The sequence below is a fragment of the Miniopterus natalensis genome, chromosome 7 (assembly GCF_054644295.1).
Source record: "Miniopterus natalensis isolate mMinNat1 chromosome 7, mMinNat1.hap1, whole genome shotgun sequence".
NCBI classification, from domain to species: Eukaryota; Metazoa; Chordata; class Mammalia; order Chiroptera; family Miniopteridae; genus Miniopterus; species Miniopterus natalensis.
The window spans coordinates 50,519,943-50,541,302 of record NC_142087.1 but is presented as its reverse complement, the minus strand read 5'-3'; the positions used below and the strand labels follow the sequence as shown (position 1 = coordinate 50,541,302).

The 21,360-nt window shown below is 41.3% G+C and overlaps 1 protein-coding gene across 2 annotated transcripts in view; it reads left to right on the top strand.

The window, feature by feature from the left end:
• The first annotated feature begins 17,475 nt into the window (after positions 1-17,475).
• The window catches only part of GAREM1 (GRB2 associated regulator of MAPK1 subtype 1), a 171,399-nt gene continuing 167,514 nt past the window's right edge, over positions 17,476-21,360 (top strand). For both annotated transcript variants that reach the window (XM_087819035.1, XM_087819034.1), the window contains exon 1: positions 17,476-17,615. In XM_087819035.1, the coding sequence (XP_087675161.1) occupies positions 17,495-17,615 (121 nt within the window). In that variant the 5' untranslated portion in view covers positions 17,476-17,494. The remainder of the gene's footprint in view (positions 17,616-21,360) is intronic.

Below are 21,360 nucleotides of genomic sequence, written 5' to 3'. Positions count from 1 at the left end.
ATAAGTGTTGATTCTTAATAAACATTTTAAAACACCAAAAATCCTCAGAATGTGCTTCCTACAGGACTCCAGTTGTGACCCCCTGGATCAAGATGGTAATGGTATATTGTTGAGCCTGCTATGAAAACACAAGCTGTATCTGATTTTACTTACTGAAGAAAATAGAAAAGAAGGTATTTTTATATGAGGTGCCACGGGATCTGTTGATTTGCTCCAGTAAAGACGCCATGCCTGGACCCACAGCTATGCTAGGTACCATCATAGGATTGAGTTTACAACAATTTGCTGTCATTTTCCATAGCCTGCCTTGCTTTTGCCCCAGCTAACAGGTGAGATATATGATATGTAATAGGAATCACAACCTCTGCATTTTCTTGGGATGCATTTTTTTCTTTTTTTCAGAGAGGAAGGGAGAGGGAGAGAAAGAAACGTCAATGTTGAGAGAGAATCATTGATCAGCTGTCTCACATGCCCCTACTGGGGATCAAGAGGCCGAAACCTGGGCATGTACCCTGCCGGGGAATCAAACTGTGACCTCCAGGTTCATGGATCAATGCTCAACCACTGAGCAACACTGGCAGGGCAGGATGAAATATTGCTTTACATTAACTATTTTGAGAGGTCAGTTCCAGGGGCTTCATCTATTCCTTACATAAAAGCCCCCATTCCATGAGTCAGGGAATCAACATGGAGCTTCTGCCATTTAGTAAGTATCTATTGCTGCTATATATTCTAAGATTGGGAGGAAAATCACAGAATTGGCCTACAGTCCCACTGGACACACTGTTAAACAAATTAGAACCAAAACTTTATCATTTTCCATTAGTCTCCATCTCACTGGTACATCATAGTTGCATTTTGGGTCTCCAGGGATTAGTGATGAAGTTCTAATTTCTCAGGCTCATTAATGTCTGCCCAAATATTCTCATTTCTTGTCTGAGGTCTCATTTCTTCCCTACCATAAAATTTGAATGCAGAGTCTATCATCATGGTTACAGCTCCCTCTGGGTAAATCGCAAGAGAAAATTCATGATATATACCTGTGGCTACAGAGCAGAGCTCCTCTCAGACAATTACTTCAGGATGTATGAACTATTATTGGTATAGGAAATTGGTAGGTGTCTATAAAGACCTACCACAGTGACTCAAGGTAGATTTCTTAGACTGTTCTGCCTAAATATGTCAAGTAGCATCTGCCTGTTTATTTTATTTCTAAGGACACTTCCTGATCAATTAGTTATTGTAACAAATCCCTGCAGTTCAAAATACTCTAAATAATTGTTGTATTGTGATAATTGTGCCTATCTTATCTCTGACAGTTAAGTTCAACAGTCTGGCCCACTAACCCAGAATCCCATTTTTCCCAGTGATATCAGAGAACTCAATTTATGTAAAGCCCCACTATCTTCTCTGGCCTAAAAATAGAGCCTCCACGGAGCTCTTTGAAGATGGTGATCCTCTACCTCAATACATCTCATCATGCCCTGATGGAAGGAATGGTCTCCGGCTTCACCCATGGGATATGGTTAGGCAGTGGCTGACGAGTTCAACGTCAACATTCTCAGTTCCATGAGCTTTTCATGTCACTCCTTCCTCAACAGTATGCCAGGGACATTCTAACATTTTGATCTATTTATTTATAGGACATGGTTGAGTCCAGACTTTAATTAATCAACCTCCACAATGATTATGCTATTTCCAGGTGCTCCAGACACATTAAGTCCAAAATCCTGGGTAAATGAATCCATGTCTCTTGGCCTAGTGCTGTTCTATATGTTTCCCAAGTTTCTGCTGATTAGAAGGTTCTTGTGACTCTTTCAGTGTATCCTCTTTGCACAAGCATTTTACCTCTCCCTCCTGTTATGCTAGAATCTAACTCTCATTATGGGCTTAGAAGAAATGAGAAGAATTGGCATCAATTTGTGAGAATCAGCGTTCTCAGACCCATGATGCTAATATGTCCACATTCTTTGTTTCAGGGTCTCATGTCTTACCCAATAGTGTCCTTATTACACTTGTACCCTAGGCTTGGTCCTCAACAATATCTTCCATGCAACTATAAGAAACTGCTCTAAAGATGCCATGGTGGATTTCTGGTTCGCCACATATTTTCTTCATTGATGTTTCAAAGCTTTCAATTTCTCTTTTTCCCTATGTATGCTCTCTAGGGCCAGAAGAAGCCAAGTGACTCCACAATCCGTAATCACTATTGTTGCAACAGCAACTACATGCCACAGCCATTTGCTGTCCTACAACCCTGTCTTCTACCATTCTCCAACGCCTTCTACCACCTGTAATAATTTCAAAATCATCAAGGCCCCACATGCTGTTGATTATTCATATCCTATCCCTCCCTGGAAATGATTTTATTCCTGTAGTCCTGAAACATAGGGTGTCCCCTCAAAAATGTATACACTTTTAATAATTGTAAAGACAATGTTTATTAAAATGCATTTCATTTTCAAAATTGAGCTATCAGCCCTTAAAGCGTGCGTACATTTTTTGGGTCACTCTATATTTAGAAACCAATCCCAAAATTTTATGTTGAGCGATTGGGTTTTTTGGGGTCATTTAAGGAATGAGTTACAGTATCAGTCAAAGTCAACACAGGAAACAGATGACACACACGAATTAGAATAATTCTAGGAGCGTTTAATAAAGAAATTATTCACAAAGATGTGTGTAAGATGGAGAAAAACTTCAAGGGATAGTAGAATCATGTCATGTCACAAAACTAATGCAAGCTCTGGGCCCAAAGGGAAGAGAAGGGGGGCTAGTTCCTGAGACCAAGAAAGAAAGAGGCCTTTAGAGGGCTGCCTTGAGATTACTGATATTAAAATACTTGTTCATTGGTTAATTGGAGTATTTCTAATAAGGGATACTTTACTTCATCAACTATTTGGTTACTCTAAGATACAGTTTGTATTAAAAATAGACAAAATGCTTGATTTTTTTGTCTTTATTTACCAATTTTAAAAATATTAAATTGACTCTCTGGTACTTTCTAATGGTGACCAATGAGTTGGTTCATGAATTTATTTGATGTATTTCAATCCAATTCAGAAACTGGTGCTTAAACTGGCCAGTGAGAGCCTACCACATTGGCTCCTGAGTCCTTCCAATGCATCCTTGTGAATCTTGAATTGCATCCTTGCTTTCTGATATGACAAGATTTCCCAGGCTCATTTTGTAAAATTCCTGCCCTAGACCTGTAATCACCCACTTCTTCAAGGATATGTGGTTCTTCCTCATAGGAAATGGTGTTTTGAGACCACAGCCTGAATGCCAAGGATGCTGACTGCTACTGTGATGATCATTGTTTTTCAACCTTTTCAGAGGATAGAATTAGAAAAATATGTATACTTTCTATCAAATGGATACTTCCTATCAAAATCAGGACTATAGGGCTTTTATTTAACCTCTTATATCTTACTTCTGTATTTTCTTTCTCCCATTCCAAAAATCCAAGTAGTTAAATAAGCCAGTGTCCTTGATATTTCCTGTAATAGGCATCAACATAGTAAGAATAGCAAAATCAACATCTCATGGGTACATTTAGAAGATATCTTGGGGACTTCCAGAAATAATTCTGGGAAAGCATCTTCAGGAAGTTGTATATCCTGGCTGAGCAGGTGAGGGCAAGAACATGATCTAGGAGTTGTCAGACTAGATGTATCATAATTTGTACCCAAAAATGTGGTGAGCTTAAGGACACATAGGCTATATATCTATTAGATATATTTTGGGCTAAGGGCCTTAACCACATCTTGTTTCTATGAAAAGATGCAAATTCTAAACAAGCAATTTAAAAATATTTTTAATAGTAAAACAAAATCATCAATTAAGGACTTACTGTAATTTTTATTTTTCTAATATTGTAATTTTTATTTTTCTAATATATATTATTGGTATAAGAAATCAGCTATATAATGTTTACTTCAAAAATATTAACATTGATATATCCTTGCATTCCTAATTGTGCAATTTCTTTTCCCAAAGTTAAATTATTAGTACAATGAGCAATACCGTTTTACTAGGTGGCAGGGGGAAAAACAATGGACTAATCAAAGGAGAGAACTAATGCGTCTCTGTAGAACTTAACCCAAACTTCTGTAGTGACTGCAGTGTCAAAGAGGGTGATCATCACAGAAAAGGCAAGAACACTGCTTGGCTCTCCCTGTCTAAGTACTCACAACAGACAGGGCTCCTCTTTACTGAAGGGATCTTCCCTGTACAACGAACAGTGAGGAGTTCATTTTAGAATTTACTGTTATTTTATCTCAGGATTTAGAATAATTTTTCTATCATCTTACAAGCTGATAGCTGGTATGTACAACTTACAAATTTATATTCCTGTCCTGGCTGATGTGGCTCAGTTAGTTGGAGCATTGTTCGGTACACCAAAAGTTGTTGAGTTTGTTTACTGGTCAGGGCACATACCTAGGTTGCAGGTTCAATTCCCAGTCAGGACTTGTGCTGGAGGCAACAGATAGATGTTTTTCTCTCCCTCCCTCTCTCCCTTCCTCTCTCTCTAAAAAAATCAAGAAACATCCTCGGGTGAGGATTGAAATATATATATACAAAAATAAAATAAAAAACAAATTTCTATTCTTGTCATTTAAGCAACTAGCTCATTCCATTTTACTCAGTACTTTTTCCTTTTCAGGACCAAAAGTTCAGAATTAATTTACATAGGAAATTTGTAAAGGAAAACATTCCCAGCCATGTGACTTAAAGGTTACCTTGAAAATATTTGTCTTCATTTGTCCTTTTGAAAGGCCATGTTTCCTTAACTTTATATCATGCTCTTTCCCCTACTCACTAAATTTGGTCTGAGTCTGTACTAAGGGCTACATTATTGTCTGCTGACTTCCAGAGAAACTGCTAAGCACCAAGAAAGAATGCACTTAGCTGCTTTTAGTCATGATCAACGGTTTGCTCATAAAAGCCTAAAAGGATCAGAATGGGGCAGAGGAAGGATACAGAAAACCTCTAATAGATCACCACAGGACTTTTGAGCTTGTTTATAGAGAGAGCACCAGTAATAACGACTGACAGGTAATGCTCATAATTGATGTTGCTGTAATTTGAGATGGAGTATAATAGTATGTATATTTAATGTATGATATCTTCATAAAATTTATGTCACATCCTGCTCTAATGCCCCTGTAAACTACTGCAAAGAAATAGAAGGAAATGACATTTGTGTTCTCTTTAATCTCTGTCTGGGGCATTAGATCTCTACCCATTTGTCTCTGTATGGTTTGGGAGTAGCCAAAAGGTGGTTCTAAATAAATATTAGCTAGAGACATTTAACCCATACATACAAATCTAACTCACTCATTGTTTTTGGATACCACGCTTTTCTGGGGATAATAATAACAATAATGGTTACCATTTATAGTATGGACTTTATCTTATTTAACCCCTCAGACAGGTATCTATGTTCATCCTCATTTTAGAGTTGAGGAAAGCATGGCCTGGGGAGTTTAAGTAGCCTACCCAAAGCCTTCAGCTAGTAAGGAATTAGAACAAAGATTTAAGCACAGGAGTAACAGGCCACAAAGCCAAAATATGTTAAGAATATTCTTTATCATCATCATGTACATTAATGTTCATTATCAGCCTTGAGTTTGCCTTTAATTCACTCATAGATTATAAGCATCTGGAGGGCAGACTTGTATCACATCCAGGAATGCTCTGGACATTGATGGGGGATCACTTAGTAGAATAGGCATAGTCCCTGCTTTCTAAGTGTTTGGATCCTAGGAGGAATACTCATTCCCAAAGGTGAACTTGTCTCAAGCAAAAACAATGGAGTACATTCTAAGGTAAACGGTATGACCCTAAAAGGACTCCAGCGACAAATCCGTAATATCCTATGTTCAACATGATGTGCTTTCACAGGCTGTTGGTAGGTGAAGTAAAACACGGGTAGACTTCATTATGAGTTCAGGTGGCTCTGGGAGTAGCTTGAGTAGCAGTTTCAGTGAAAGAGCTCATGGGTTAGTCCCACCCCCTTCACTTGCTGAATGTCTGGCCTAGGATGACAGGCTTATTAATCTCTCTGCCCTTAGTTTTCTCAGACATTAAAAGGGATTTATAACACTTCATAAGATTATTATAAGAACCAAGGGGAAAACTTCTTTAAATTTCCTTGTGCAGGGTCTAAAACATTGTAGATGTTCAACAAGTATTGGCACTTAATTTTTACTCTTTTAAAATCCAGTTCAAGAGAGATTTGCTGAGCCTTCTAGGACATAACATGCAGAAACTGCAACACAGATTTAAAAAGTGATTAAGAAACAATCTGCCTGAGCTAGAATGGGGACATATGTGTAAATAGCTACCTGCAATGTAATATTAAAAGTGCTGTCTTAACAGAATGGACAAGGTAGGAACACACAAAAAAGGAATGGTTAATTCTTTCTTTGAGATGTTAGAAATCTTTTGCAAAAATGGTAAAATTTCAACCTATATTTAAAGGTAAGGAAACAAATTATATGAATTTGCAGTTTTTAGTGCTGGTAAGATGATGTACTATTGATCTGCATGACATCCATCCATTTATTTATTCAAACATGTATTGAAAGCCTACTATGTGCCTTTTACAATACACTAGGGTCACAAAAATGAGAAGACATGGTAGTTCCTTCAAGGAGCTTACAGTGTAGCGATTGATATGGGGGGGAGGGAGAGTTTGCATTTTTAGTGCGAAATTTCTTATCACTTATTCTCTTGAAACATTTTAATAATACTTTATAATATTTGGTCATATTTTTTTAAAATTGTCACTGAGGCCATCACTCAGGTCCGTAAATAAAATACAACAAAATTCTAGCAGCGCTGCTATTCTTTCACAATAATTTATGTTGCAAGGAAAAAATTTATCTTGTAAATTTCCATTGTTGCTTTTTTTTCTTCCTTTCTCCATAAAATTAAGATTTTAGTTCAGGTTGACTTTTTGAGCTTCAATTGTATACACTAGATATACAAACAGGCACAAGATATGTCTGTCTTTAAAAAGTTCAAAATTTGGGGGGCATGAAATCATTTATCTGCATAGATTATGACAAAATTCCTTCCTAAGATTTCTCTTCTATAAAAATTTAAGGGGAAAGTAATAAAAAGACAAGTAGAATGTATTAAATTGTTCTTTTAGTGTACCTGCAGAATATGTCTATCCTAATTTCCAGAGGCACAAAAGAAAACCAAACTAAGTATTGGATTCATTACCCACTTTGGGCATCTTGACATTCTACTATGTAAACTTAAGTCTCAGTTTCCTTGGAACTATTGGATAGAGACATCTTATATTTCTCACTAAGAAATTTTATACCAAAGAGACAAAGGAGATTAAGGCAATAAACAAATTGGAATGGCTTAGGAAAACCTGGCACTCCTCCACAATAAGACAGCTCTCCTGTTTCTTGGACCAGATTGTACTTTTTGAAAATCCAGCCATACATTGTTTTTAAGAGACACCCCTAAAGCACAACAACATAGAAATATAAAAGGAAAATGACGGAAAAGATATATTAGCCAAATACTACCCAAAAGAAAGTTGGTGTGGGATATAAAAGCAGAGAAATTAGAGAGTAAGGGAAACAGAGATGAAGACGGGCAACATAAGAGTAAAAGGAACAAGCCGCCAAAAAGATATGACAATCATAAACTTCTGTGAGATGACAAAAAAGAAGTAGTCACAAGTAGAAATGGATAAATCCAGAATTGTAGTAGGCAATTTTAACAAATGTCTATCAGAAACAGACATATCAAACAAAAAAAGGAAGGAAGTAGGATAGAAAATATTTCATCAATAAAATTAATAAGCTTGCACAAGTGGATGGATATAGCATGCTACACTGAACAAATAGAATGTATACATTCTCAAGTATGTGACTAATATGAAAGAGCCAAATGCTTTATTAATTTATTGTCATCTTCCCTCCAGATGTGGGATTTGCTTTTTGACATTGCACAACCCAGGAGCAACACTTAACAAAATTCTGAAAGCACTAGTAGATTTCATCAGGATTTTACATTTTACATGAAATAAGCCTGAAGTAAGTATTCTTGTCCTCTGTTTACTGCTTCCTGATTTGATCTGAATTGGTGACACTTTTGGGGGGCGGAATAATAGGACATAAATTGATAGGATCTCATTTGACTTCCTCAGTGTTGAGTAAATGCAAATGCTATTGGATGATGATACATTAACATAAAATTTAAAAGGCAACTTTCTACACTCTGAATCAATTTTGAAGTCAATACTTTCTTCTCAGTATTAGAAGTGTAAAATGTTCTAATATTGAATATGCCTTCCCAGAGAATTCAACTCTTCTTTCTGGCTGAGTATCACTGTACTACAATATCCACCCCCAATAACATGAGAAGCAATTGGAAACTTTATTACCTTTCCTGACAGAGATGTATAGGTCATATAACCTGGACTAAATGAAATGGAAAGACCTCGGGAAAGACACATGGCACCAGTATTTAAATTGTCTAAGAATGTGATAATTTATTCTTCTTGAACATCTCCAAGGAGGAAAACTTGGCAATTTCTCTCATGGTCTATATAGAGATTCACCTTCATGGTGGAATTTTATGGTACAATTCCTTCTTAAGTTGAATAAAAACCTTCACATTTTATGCTATTACAAATGCATTTCTAGGTTTAATATATTTTTGCATAAAACTTCTTTTCTATAGTTAATTTATTTAGGGCAGTTTCTCCAAAATTGAATCGCTGGGTAAGCACTTAAAGCTACACTGAAAATGGCCAAATGTGTGAGCAAAGAATATACCAGTTTACGTTCCTACCAACAAGATATGAGAAAGCCCATTTTATCACACGCTTGACATCCAGGTTGCTCTTGCAATCCACCAAGTTACCAGCATTTCGCAGGAACTGGTGTTTTCACCTTCCTTTCTTCAGGTGGTTTGGAGAGTATAAAATTTCCGAGTGTTGTTACCAAGGGGAGTGGGGGGCTGAAGAAGGGCAAACAGTCTGCTTCATAATCCTACAGCATTTAGATCTCTGTGATCCGCCACATATTTCAGATTATTTAACAAATCTTTGTTTATCTCTTATTATGTGCTAGGCTCTGGTTTAGACTCTAGGAAGCCAAAACTGTTTAATACACATTGTTCTCAAAGCTGTTACAGCTGTAACTAAACTGTTTATCTCAACAGTGTATAGTAGTTGAAAGCAATCTTTATACTGGCCTATTATAAATAGTTCTAGGGAATGTCTTCTAAACCATCTCTGCTGCTGATGTTATTTCTAAATCATTATTTCAACAAGTACTTATTAGTACCTGTCATATGCCAGGCACTAACCTGGAAGATGCAAGGGGTATCTAAAAATATACAAGACATTAAGTGTATCTATAGGGAGACAAATCTTTACAGTTCTCCAGCGGGTCTGCACATCTGGTGAGCAGAGGCATTGGCAGCCTTTGTTCTGGATCATCTTTCTGAGGATGTTTGTACAGTGAACAGCGTTGGTAAGTGGAGATAACGTCTCCCTTTGGAGCAGTGGGCAGCTTGGGTGAGGTTTGTTTAGTATAATAAAAATACCGTATCCTTCTGGGGAACAGGTTGGTCAGGTCTGCTTGGTAAAGATTTGGTTCCCTAACCTCGGGGTCTCTTCTCTATAACACAAAGCCACTGTGTGCACAGCATCCACCTGGGCCGCTCTTGATATTTGGTGTATATCCCTCTATCTTTAGTGTATGTGTTTTTGAGATGAAGGGAAGGCACAACTCTTTAAGAAGCGGGTTTGAGAGTGAGTAGAAAATGGACTAGGGAAGTTAAGTAAAATCTTCAGCGATTCTAAGTAAACGAACATGCTCCAGCCTTCATAGACCAGGGACCTGAATAAGGAGAGTGGTCGGGAGGGAAAATGCTCACAGCTTAGACCAGGGCCCTCAGTCAGGGTCCAGGAGAGGTGCCCAGCATAACGCAGTCTTCCTGTGCTCTCTTTCCACTGCTTACTACAAAAGAGGGCAGGAGCATAGCACGATGGCCTTTCTTTAGAGGATTTGTCAGCAGGGACCCAAACCTCCTTACCTCTCTAGGAAAAGGCTTAGAAACGGAAGCTCTAACTGCCTCTGCCACTAACACTCCTTTGAAGCTTCAAATCATCAGAAAGCCAACAGCGAACCTGTATGCAAACATCCTGCAAAGATTTTTGACACTAATACATATTTAATAATATTCGTTATGATTTGGGCACTAATAAAAACAAAATGATTTTCTACCTGTGCTGTCACTTTAAATAGAGACATTTATTAAGAAAAGCCTAAATTATGTCATGAACCACAGACTCTTATAGGTGGAAAGGACCTCAGCTTGTCTGCTTCATAAAGTGATATAGCCAATTCAGCTATCTATTTCCTTAACCAATACTTTAAATGCATTATTAAAACAATTTATTAATTTATGCAAAATGGATAATTAGTGATTAGTTAGTAATGGTGCTTTATTTTAGTAAAGGATTTCTTGAAACTGCAGAATTATACAGTTAACCTATGACTCACTTAACCAACCACTCCTTTAAAAAAGCCTTGCACATAATTTACGAAACCACCTCAGACCTAGGACCACGACTCAATTCCAGCACCTGCTCAAACTGAGGTGTTGTGCTTGGTTGGGAGGACAAGCACCATCTGAAATAGCTAGCTTCTCTATAAATCCAAATTTATAACCTATAAAGTTATGCATATGTATATGTGTACATATATGGTGATTTTGGAAAATTCAACAATTACATTATTATTTGCCTTTTTATTTTTGATTATTCTTAAATTTTTGAAGCTTCTACAACTTTAGCCATAATATTCCCTGTTTTGCTGAATTGTAAACAGTACACAAAATAAACTATTTTTTAAAATAGCAGTTTTAACACTGTAAGTTTGTATTATATAGACTGTGAAGTAAAATTACTGGGTCATGACTAACATTAAAAAAATAAACATAAAAGAATGGATTAAAAGATCACAATTCAGCTGGCTGGCGTGGCTCTGTGGTTGAGCATCTACCTATGATCCAGGAGATCGAGGTTTGATTCCCAGTCAGGGCACATGCCCAGGTGGCAGGCTCAATCCCCAGCAGGGGGCCTGCAGCAGGCAGCCGATCAATGACTCACATCATGGATGTTTCTATCTCTCTCTCTCCCCCTCTCTCTTCCTCCCTCTGAAATCAATAAAGACATATTTTAAAAAAGAAAGAAAAAGATCAGGATTCAGTACACATTAGAAACACACAGAAAAGTAGTATTTTGTAAAACTTTTTTTTCAGTTATACATGTATGTGTGTATTAGGTTGCAATGTGATGTGTATTTTTAAACAGGGATATGTTGTGTATTGTTTGGAAAAGCAGACATGCCCCATGAAATCTGATCTGCAACTTGGGATATTTTTATTTAATATTCCTGAATTGGCACTGTAATTTATGTATTATCTGATTTTACTTAAGAAAGGCACATCCTATATCAAAGGCAAGAAAGGAAGGGAAGATAAAGTAAATTTCTGAATATGTTTATAAATCCTTCCTGAGACTACCCATACAGTATGTACAATATGTACTTCTGAGAGAGAGAGAGAGAGAGAGAGAGAGGAGAGGCTTCTATGCGCCTGGGGCTGGAGATGCAAAGATAAAGCCAGCCTCTCTGAGGGTCAAGTCCTAGCAGGGGATATCCACAAATGAGCTAGCAAACAACAATAAACTAACAATATGCTAACACTTTTAATAAGTGATGTACTAGAGGTATATCTCTAGTTCAGTGACAAGAGTGAAAATCTTGATTTCAATGAAATTTAATTTTTCAGATGAATAAAAAGAATTGGGAGCCAATCTGATCATAAACATTGTTGTACGAGACTGGAACCCTAAAAACCTTGAAAATTTCTAGACATGATGAACATTAATTGTTTATAATCAAGAGCTGTACTGCCCGCCGGTGTGGCTCAGTTGGTTGAGCACTGTCCGACGCACCAGAAGGATGCGGTTTGATTCCCGGTCAGGGTACACGCTCCAATTGCGGGCTCGATTCCCAGTTGGGGGGTATGCAGGACGCAGGTGACAGGTGTTCCTCTCTCATCAGTTTTTCTATCTCTCTCCCCCTCTCCCTTCCTCTCTCTGAAATCAATAAAAACAAATTTTTTAAAGAGGAAAAAAAAAAAAAAAGATGTAACAACCTAAACAATAATATAGGTGAGAGGATGACTCAGCCATTGGTTATTTATTCAACAGGCATTAATTGAGCACTTTCCATGTGCCAGGCATGGTAACAGGAGCCAGAGAGACAAAGGTGACTAAAATACACTTTTAGTGGTCACAGCTAATCGCTGTCTAGTACAGGAAGCTAACATAAGAACAGGTAATAAATCATAGTGCAATTAGCACAATTAAAGGGGGGATGCCACGTATAATGGTAACAGAGGAAAAGGAATGGTGGGTTCCTTGAAGGATACACAGCATTTCAAGGAATGCAAGGGGTGGGAGCTGGCATAGGAGTTCGACAGGAAGAGAAACACAGAAAGGCAGTCCCAGCTGAGAGGACCATCTCTTCAAGGCCATGCTTGAGCAACTACAAGAAGGGTTCTACTGCTAGATTCTAGGCTGTCAGAAGGTAGTCAACCGAAATGAAGCTGGGGAGGCAGACCCAGCCACACAGGGAAAGAACCTTCCATACGGCGAGGAAGGAGGGCTTTACACTATTCCACAGACGATGAGGAGACAAACACTGTACAAGGTTTTAGACAGGGAGTAACTTTAAAGTTAATTCTACCAACAGCGTGGAAATTAATTGAAAGGAAAAGGAGTTTAGCGACCTAGAAAAAAACTAGGGTTGAGAACTCTGGTATCACACTTGACCACTAGCACATTACGTGACCCGGGACACTCTGATATGAGGAAAACCAACATGTAATGTTTTTATCTTGCAAAGCTGATACTGCAGAAAATGAACAAGTTATGTTTGAGTAAACCATAGTTTCACAGTTACATCCCTCAGGAATCCAAAAGTATCATATGCCTGATTCACCCCTTGGGCTTATCAACATCATTAGATCAGCCTATGAGGAGGCATCGTGGTCACTGCCTGGGTCTGCTGGGGAGCAGGGCTGACTCACTGTGGAACAAGTTAACCTCCCACAGTCTCTAGATTTGGGGAGTGTGGTCTCACAGCTGGGAGCAGACATCTAGGTTTCTGTTCCCATTGAGGAATGTTCCTCTACTCCTTGCCTGATATAACTATTCTTCCAATTCTAAATGATTACCTCACAGCTCCCCTTTGTCTATCTTTTCTCTAAATTTGGCCCCTTTAGAGCCAATACTTCTTTTAATAATAATAGCATATTCTTCCATAGCACTTTCCATGTATCAGACGCTACTCTAAAAGCTCAACATAGATTAAATGATTAAATTTTCATATCAAACCTATGAGGTGAGATGTATTATTATTGTCTTAGTTCATTCCAGCTGCTATAACAGAATGCCAGAGACTGGGTGGCTTATAAGCAACAGACATTTCTTTTTCACAGTTCTGGAGGATGTGAAGTCCCAGATCAAGGCTCAGGCAGATTTTGTATCTGCTGAGAGCCTGCTTCCTAGTTCATATACCTAATACTTTTCCAAAGGCCCTACCTCCAAATGCTATCACATTAGGGACTAGGTCTCAATAATTTTGGGGGGACACAAATATTCAGTCTCTAGCAATTATCCTTATTTTTCAGAGGAGGAAGTTGCCCTAGATTCAGAATAGGAGCAGAGCTGTTATCGGTGAGATAAGGGGACCTCAGTTCTTGTCTTCTTGAAAGATTTCAATCAAGAGACAACGTGTAGAAAAGCAAGAATTATTGACTGTAACAATAACACACTTAGGACAGTGGAACAAGAAAGGGCATAGAAGAGGCAACAGGGGAGCTGAGGCTGGGCTGCTTTGGCTCACCGGCAAGTCAGAGAAAAGGGGGCCATAGAGACAGGTTCAGGGGATTAGCATGGGACAAGCTGCCCGTTGCTCCTCTAGTTGTAAGTCTCATGGGGTCCCTTGAAGTTGAAATACGTGCCTGTAGGGAAAGGGAATGGCATGGGCGAGCTCCCTGGAGGAAGAGCCACTGGGACCTCCATTTTCAGGGCTTTTAAATGCTGGGCATTTAGGGGAGGTCTTAGGGAAGGATCAATAGAGTATTCATCAGCTTTATGATGATGCACCAAAATGAGATTCTCTTCATTTTTCAGTCCTTGGGTATGTTTGGTAAATAGCACCAACTGGGTTTCTGTTATCTGTCTCCTGAAATATAGTGATTTAAGCTATTTACCCTTTGGTTGGGGGAGAAGTGCAAACCATTTTCTCTTGTGTCCTTGGTTTAGGGAATATAGGATTTACTAGGTGGCTGCAAACTGCTGTTTAAATGTCTGTCTCAGTTTCCCTATTCTGCTAAAATCTCCACCCTTAAAACCCTTACAGCTGGGCACCCAGTTTGCTCCCCTTCCCCCGGGGCATGCCTGGGCCTTTCCCTTCCCCTTCTCCCTAGGCAAGTTACCATAAGCTTCCCCACTCCCAAGCACCAAGGGCCCTTCCCTTTCCTCTATAACTTGTTTCCTAAGCCCATTTCTTCTAGGAATTACTTTTTCTACCTCTGTGGTTAACCAAAGAAATGTTCTCTTGTAGTTCGGGTCTTGGCTCTGAATTCTTTCCTAGCCAGAACCCAAGTACCGAGGTTGCTGAACCCAGGTCTGGTGTGACCTCACCCGCCTAATACCTGGTGCCAGCACCCCCCCCCCATGAGACCAGGGGAACAGCAAGCAGCAAAACCCCTGAATCTGTTTCCAAGGCCCCTTTTCTCTGACTTTTTAGTGAGTCAATAGCAGCCCCGCCTTGGCTCATTTCTTGCCTAAAACATTTCTAGAGAGCCAAAGCAGCCCAGTCTAGGTTGTCCTCTGTTGCTTCTTCTATCCTAAGTCCTTCCTACTTTCCCTGTCCCCAGCTTTAATAAATGTACTCTCAAAAATAAAAGAAAAAGGGAAAAATACATCGAATTTTGACTTACAGAAAACTTCTTGAATGTTCCTTCTTCACAAACTGCAAAATCCTGTAAGTTTTGCCCCTGAATCCAGTTGTTACACTTTTATATACATTATTTGCATGGGTCCAACGATCTTAAGAACACACCTCCTCCTACCATCTTTGGAAGTGAAGTTCAACCAGACTAAAAAATTACCCTTCTCTGCTGATTTTTTTTGCAGTTTAACCAAACACTCTTAAGATCTTTCTGTAAGAGTTCACCCAAAACATGAGACTTTTGTAAGAATGTGTATCTCATTAAAACTTCTTCCCTTTAGTACTCAAGATTGGAATGAAACCTTTTCTGCAAGGTCAGCAGTAAGAGCAAAGTTAATGTAAATCCTTATTGATTTTTTTAAAAGTTGGTTGCATTAATCCTTTTACTTTTTGTCTTGTCTTTAGGTCATAAGTCACCAATCCTTTTGTGAGAGGGAACTACTTCTATTCCCTGAAGCTTTTAAAGATATAATAACAGCAGAGAGTTATTTTTAAAAATTAATCTACCATATAAGGTTTTAGGATCTACTTACTGGTTGAAAGACCCCTGACCTTGCCCATTTAAAAATGTTTCCTATATTGTTTTTGGAGTCTGAGCTTTATTTCCAGAAATGAATTATTTAAATAGAATAAAAATTAGCTAGCACTTAGCTTCTATGGTTTTTAAAAATTCTTTTATAGGTGAGCAAACCTCAGAACTTTAGGGACCTGTGATTCTAAGTAAAATATGTACTAAGATGTTTTTCACTTTTTTCCAAAAAAAATTAATGTGAATGACACAGAGGTCAGCATTCTCAGCAAAAGAATGTGAAATGTGAAAATTACTGCCAATGCTTCAAAGTGAGAGTACAAGAAAGGTGGGTGTGGAAGAATCTCGTGTTTTTCTTCAGTTGATACCCGGAGAGGTTTATTCATTGGCACAGACCTAAGTGAGCCCACTGAAGAATGTTTTCAAGTCCCCTGCGGCGGGCAACACAGGCGCTCCTTTCGCTTTGTCCGGCACCCAACACTGAATACTTGTTGAAAAAGAGGAAGAACTGATCTGCAACCCATTCTCCTGGCAACCACTCACCTTTGCTAGTGTAGGATAATGAACACACAAAAGTCAGGATCTGCCTGAGGAAACAGTCTGGCTGCCACCTTTACATTCTGAGCTCTGTCCGCAGAGAGCAGGCCCTGTCAACACCGAGGGAACAGAATGATTTACCATAGAGAGCAAACTGGGGGGGGGGGGGGGGGGGCTGAACCCCAGCACGACCATCCACGAGCTGTGCAATATTGCCAAACTCCTTAATGCCTTGGTACGTGTACCAAGGGAAACGATCGCAGCCTTTAAGATGGGAGAGCTGAGTGAGCGGGGAAAGCATGGGGAAACAGCCGGCCCCAGGGCTCCCAGGAGCGCAGCTGGCCCGTCCCCGGGTGCGTTTGCGGCGCTCTCCACGAGCTGGTTCCTATATGGAGGTACTGAACAAGGACTGTCACCTTCCCCTGCGCGGGCACCGACCGTCCAAGAGCTTTCTCCCTGCCTCGGCCTCTTGCATTCTGCCCAGCGGCCAAAGTCTAGACTTGGCGGGATTAACTTTCAGCCCCGTCGGCACAGTTGCAGGGCCGGGGAGAAGCGCCCAGGAGCGCGGCGCGCTGGCCTCGCCCAGCCGTGCAAGAGGTGAGCACCGACATAGGTCCCTTTTGCGTCCGGTTTTAGCAACTCCAGGGGGCGCGGGCGATGGACACCCGGACTCGGTGACCCCGGAGCCCACCCGCTCCCCCTGGGGCCCCGGAAGGAGCCGGGGCGCGCCGCGGGCCCGGCGAGGCTGCAGGGCGCCGGGGCGGTCGGACGGGGGAGCGAGAGCTGAAGCCCGCGGAGCGCGCGGGGCCGGGAAGCCGCCGCCTCCCGGAGCCCGCGGGCCGGGCGGGCGGAGGCCGAGCGGGAGGCGGAGCGGCCGGCGCCGGGGGGGCGGGGGCGGGGGCGGCGTCTCCCGGAGCTGCGCAGGCGTTGCTTGCACCTTGTTGATTAGTCAGTGCTGGGAGCGCTGCTATGGCGCTTCTCAGACCCGCGGCTCCTCCTCACTCGCTCGAGGCGGAGGGAAGGAGGGGGAAGAGGAGGAGGAGGCGAGCGGGCGGCCGCCGCAGCTGCAGACCCGGGGCCAGAGGAGGAGGCGGAGCGGGAGCCGCCGCAGCCACCCCGGCCGCCGCCGCCCGCCGCGGGGCTGCTGCGAGTCCTCTCGGGGCTTGAGGGCGCGCGGGGCGCCGCAGCCATGCCCCGCAGCGGCAGCTGAGTCCGGGCGCGGGGCCCCCCTCCTTCCCGGCCGCTGCAGCCGCCGCGTCCCCGGGCTGCCCGGCGCCCCCGCGCGTCCCGGACCTCGAGCGCGAGCCGCGGCGGCGGTGCCGGCGGGAGCGCGGGGCAGGAGGCGGCGGGGAAGATGGACCCGGCGCCCTCGCTGGGCTGCAGCCTCAAGGATGTGAAGTGGAGCTCGGTGGCCGTTCCGCTCGACCTGCTGGTCAGCACTTACCGGCTGCCCCAGATCGCGCGGCTGGACAGCGGTGAGTCCTGGCCCGGCCGCCGGCGCGGGGCAGACGGACGCGGACCGCAGCCCCGGCGCGGGTGCCGGGAGGGTGGGACCCGGCGGGGAGGGGCCGCCGCCCCCCGGCGCGGAGCTGGCCGAGCGGCTGCCGCAGCCCTGGCGCGGCGCTCCCCACTCCCCCCGCAGCCGCTTAGAGATGTGGAAATCGGGAGTCCTTGCAGTATAATTAAAAAGGACGCCTGGAAAAAAAAAAAAAAAAAAAAAAACAACCTAGGGAAAACCTCTGCAGATGCTAATCTGGGAGGCGAGCTGGCCCTCCCACCCGCCTGCAAGAATTACTCAACCTGGGAAACCCTGAAGAGTTATCTTAGGCAACTTTCTTAAAAATAATTTTGCTTTGGGTGGCATCATTTTGGATGCTCTCTCCCCCACCCCCCACAAGAAGCAGCAGATTTTAAGAGGAAAAAGCTCCTGGGTGACCCATGAAAGGGATCACGTTTCTCAGAGACCTTTTATTACAGCTTGTCTGTTTTGTTTAACCGAATTGAGCTGTGTGTCGAAAATGTTTTTTTAGCAGAAGTGATGGTATGCTTAAGGTTACTTATTAGCTTAGCCTATTTCCACCCTGGAAAAAAATTCAATCCCCCAAACCTATATAGATGGAACCCGAGCTCAGAACGAAGGCATGCTTGTAGGCATTTCTTGAAAAATGACCATCAGAAACTAACCAGATATCCCCCAGCTGTTGGTTCTGCAGTGTGACATCTGCAAAGTAGATGAGCATAGTGGTCAAGCAAGCAGACGCCTTTCAGCTGGAGAGTAGTGACAAGTCAGGTGGCAATTTAGTTGTGTTTTGTCTTTTCTTGTGTTTTCACAATAACTTCAGTTGATTTTGGTTTCATACGATTTCAGACTGTTTGCAGGAAGAAGCTTGCTCTGCTGTGGGGCTGCTGGGAGCACCTGGGCTGCGTCTGGCTGGCAGGCAGATAGAGCTGTGGTCACGCAGGCCAGGTTAGAAGAGCACTGAGCAGAAAGATGTCATTTCAAGTCACAAGGAACAGGGTTACTCTTTCTTTTCTGGAGTACAAGAGTGCGTAACATGAGATGTGTAAATGGCCCACGGCATTTTTACTCTGTTTCTTATCTGTGGGGTTAGATTAGACCTTCGAAGTGCTGATGTGAAAAATAAATGGAGGAAAGTTCATGAAAGCTGGAAAACTAGGCATGCCTGCTAGCTTTGTTTGGTTGGTGGTGGTTGTGGTGGGCATTGGGAATAAATGAGGGGTTTTAAAACTATAATGAAGTACAGATCAATCCAGAAAGGGACAGGTGGTATCTTCAGGCATTCCTGCTTAGAGTGGGGGTGGGAAAGTGTTTTGCGTTTTAAATATGTATCTGGAGATCTGAATCTCTGTATGTGTGTGTGTGTGTGTGTGTTCAGTGTTTCATTTCCTCTTTCACTGTGCAAAATTGTGTATATTGGAAGGCTATGAGTCTTCCACACCTTTCCCAGCCTTGTCTCATCTCTGCACATTCCACCAAAACTTCTTAGCCAGGCAGAGAGCACTGGTGCATGTGGTGTAAAAGCTACCCAAAGGCTTCATTAAACTGAAAGTTTAAAGAGGCTGAGTATCAGTTGCAGACATAACTTTTAGCTTTATTATTCACTTTCTTATCCCCACCATTCATAAAAAGGATCTGAATCAGCAGTGTACTCATCCCACACTTCTTTTTAAAATTAGGACGTGGGTAGCAAGTCTAACACTGTATCCTTTCAAGCTGTGGAATGGATTTTGATCACTGTGTAATTCCAGTTCTTTATTGTAAATTTCTTATTACCGCTTGAGAATCACAATGGCACACACAGATTTGGAATCACAGCCAAATACCGCTTTATGCCGTGCTTCTGTCACTTAACAATCCCATCTTATTTAAATATTTTTGTTTTGTTTTTAATCGCTGTGTAATATCCAATGGGATGGCTGTACCGTATAACCAAGTCCCCTGTGGTGATCATCAAGCTGCTTTATTTTTTACTCTTATAAGGTGCGATACAGTTAACACTCTTGTACATAACTCTGTTAGTTTGGGTTAGGATATATTTCTGACTTGCTGAATAAGCATGTGAATCCTTTTTAAGCCCTTGATACATACAGATTGTCAAACTGATGTAGAGACTAAAGGTGATACTCATACTAACACAAGAATGGTTAAGTATCTTAAAAACAAACAACAAAAACTTTGCTAGTTTGATGGGGGAAAGTGTTTGCTTACCAATTATGTTTGGATAAACTTTACAGGAGTTGATCATAGATTCCATGCTTATTTTTAAATGTGTTTCATTCACAGCAGTGCTTAGAACATGTTTAGGACATGCAGCCATATTTATAAATGCTATATGGGGAGTCTCAAGCTTCATGCAGTCCTCACCCTGTGTTTGTTCTTTTACTGGTTTTAGTATTGCAGGTACATTTTACACACACACACACACACACACACAAACGTGAAAGGTCATCATTTTCCAAATCACTTGTTTTAAAAGAGACTAGAAAGAAATTGAAAAACATCCCACTAGTTGACATTTTGCCAAGAGAAAACAATTGGTGAATTTTAAGCAATAATTAAAGAACATTAAACATCTGATTTTATAACTGTTGACTATCGAATGCCTACTATGTGGAGGTACATTGTACTTGATGTATACTGTCTCAAATCCTCAGCAACCCCATTTTAAGGACTTTGAGAACCTGAGATTCAGAGAAATTGACCTACCTGGTAAATGGTGGAGTGGGATTTCCAGCTGGCTTTTGAACTCTAAAGACAGACTTTTTATCTCAAATACTACTACCTCCTCAGACTAAATGGGAGTAGGTTTAGAGTAGGTCTAACATCTGCTCTAAATAGCCCCACTGTCTCTCTGAGTGCCTAAGGACCGGAAAGTCAATATTTTTAAAACAGTGTAGACACCGAATTAAGTGCTAGCCCCATCCATCATATGTAGACAACTTTCTACTTCCCAAAGGAGTGGCTGAAAAGAGGTAAAGGGCAGCAGGGAAGAAGAAAGTAAGAAATCAGAGAAAGGAGGAAAAAAGTAGAGTCTGGGGTCTTAGGGTACAAGATGTATCGAGATAATTCCTCAATACATTTGCCATACTTAGAATATTAACTACATAATAAATAAGGACTCTCCAATTCTTTGCATTAACTTGTCACTCATGAACTGCGAGTCAGATAGATGCATTCACTATTACATCCCCAGTGGAGAAATTTGTCATCGTCTGATAAGATAAATATAAAATTAGTGAGCTTTTATGGGTATTGCCTCATGAATCTTTCTGTAGAACTCAAAAGAAAAGTACTCTAGCTATTTTCCAGAGGAGTGAGATGCATCTCATCAGCCAAGGTCTAACCCCAGTCAGCAATGCAGTGAACATCAGACATTTAAACTGATCACTAATCTTAGAAACTTGGCTGTAGAACCAGGTTTAATAAATTTATTTCTGACCAAGAAGAGGGTGGAGAGAAGGCTCAAAACTGGCCAGGTGGGAGATCATCGATTCTCTGTCTCCTCAGTGTTTCATCCTAGAAAGGCTTGGAAGGCTTGGTCTAGAGCAGTGTTCTTTCAACTTTTTTGTTCTCTGCTTTAAAGAGTCTGTGAAACTCTGTACCCTAAGCACAGTTTTAAGCTAATTCCTAAAACTTCATCCTAATTTAAGTAGTTGCAAGGATATAATTTTCAGCATATTATAAATATTGACCTTTTA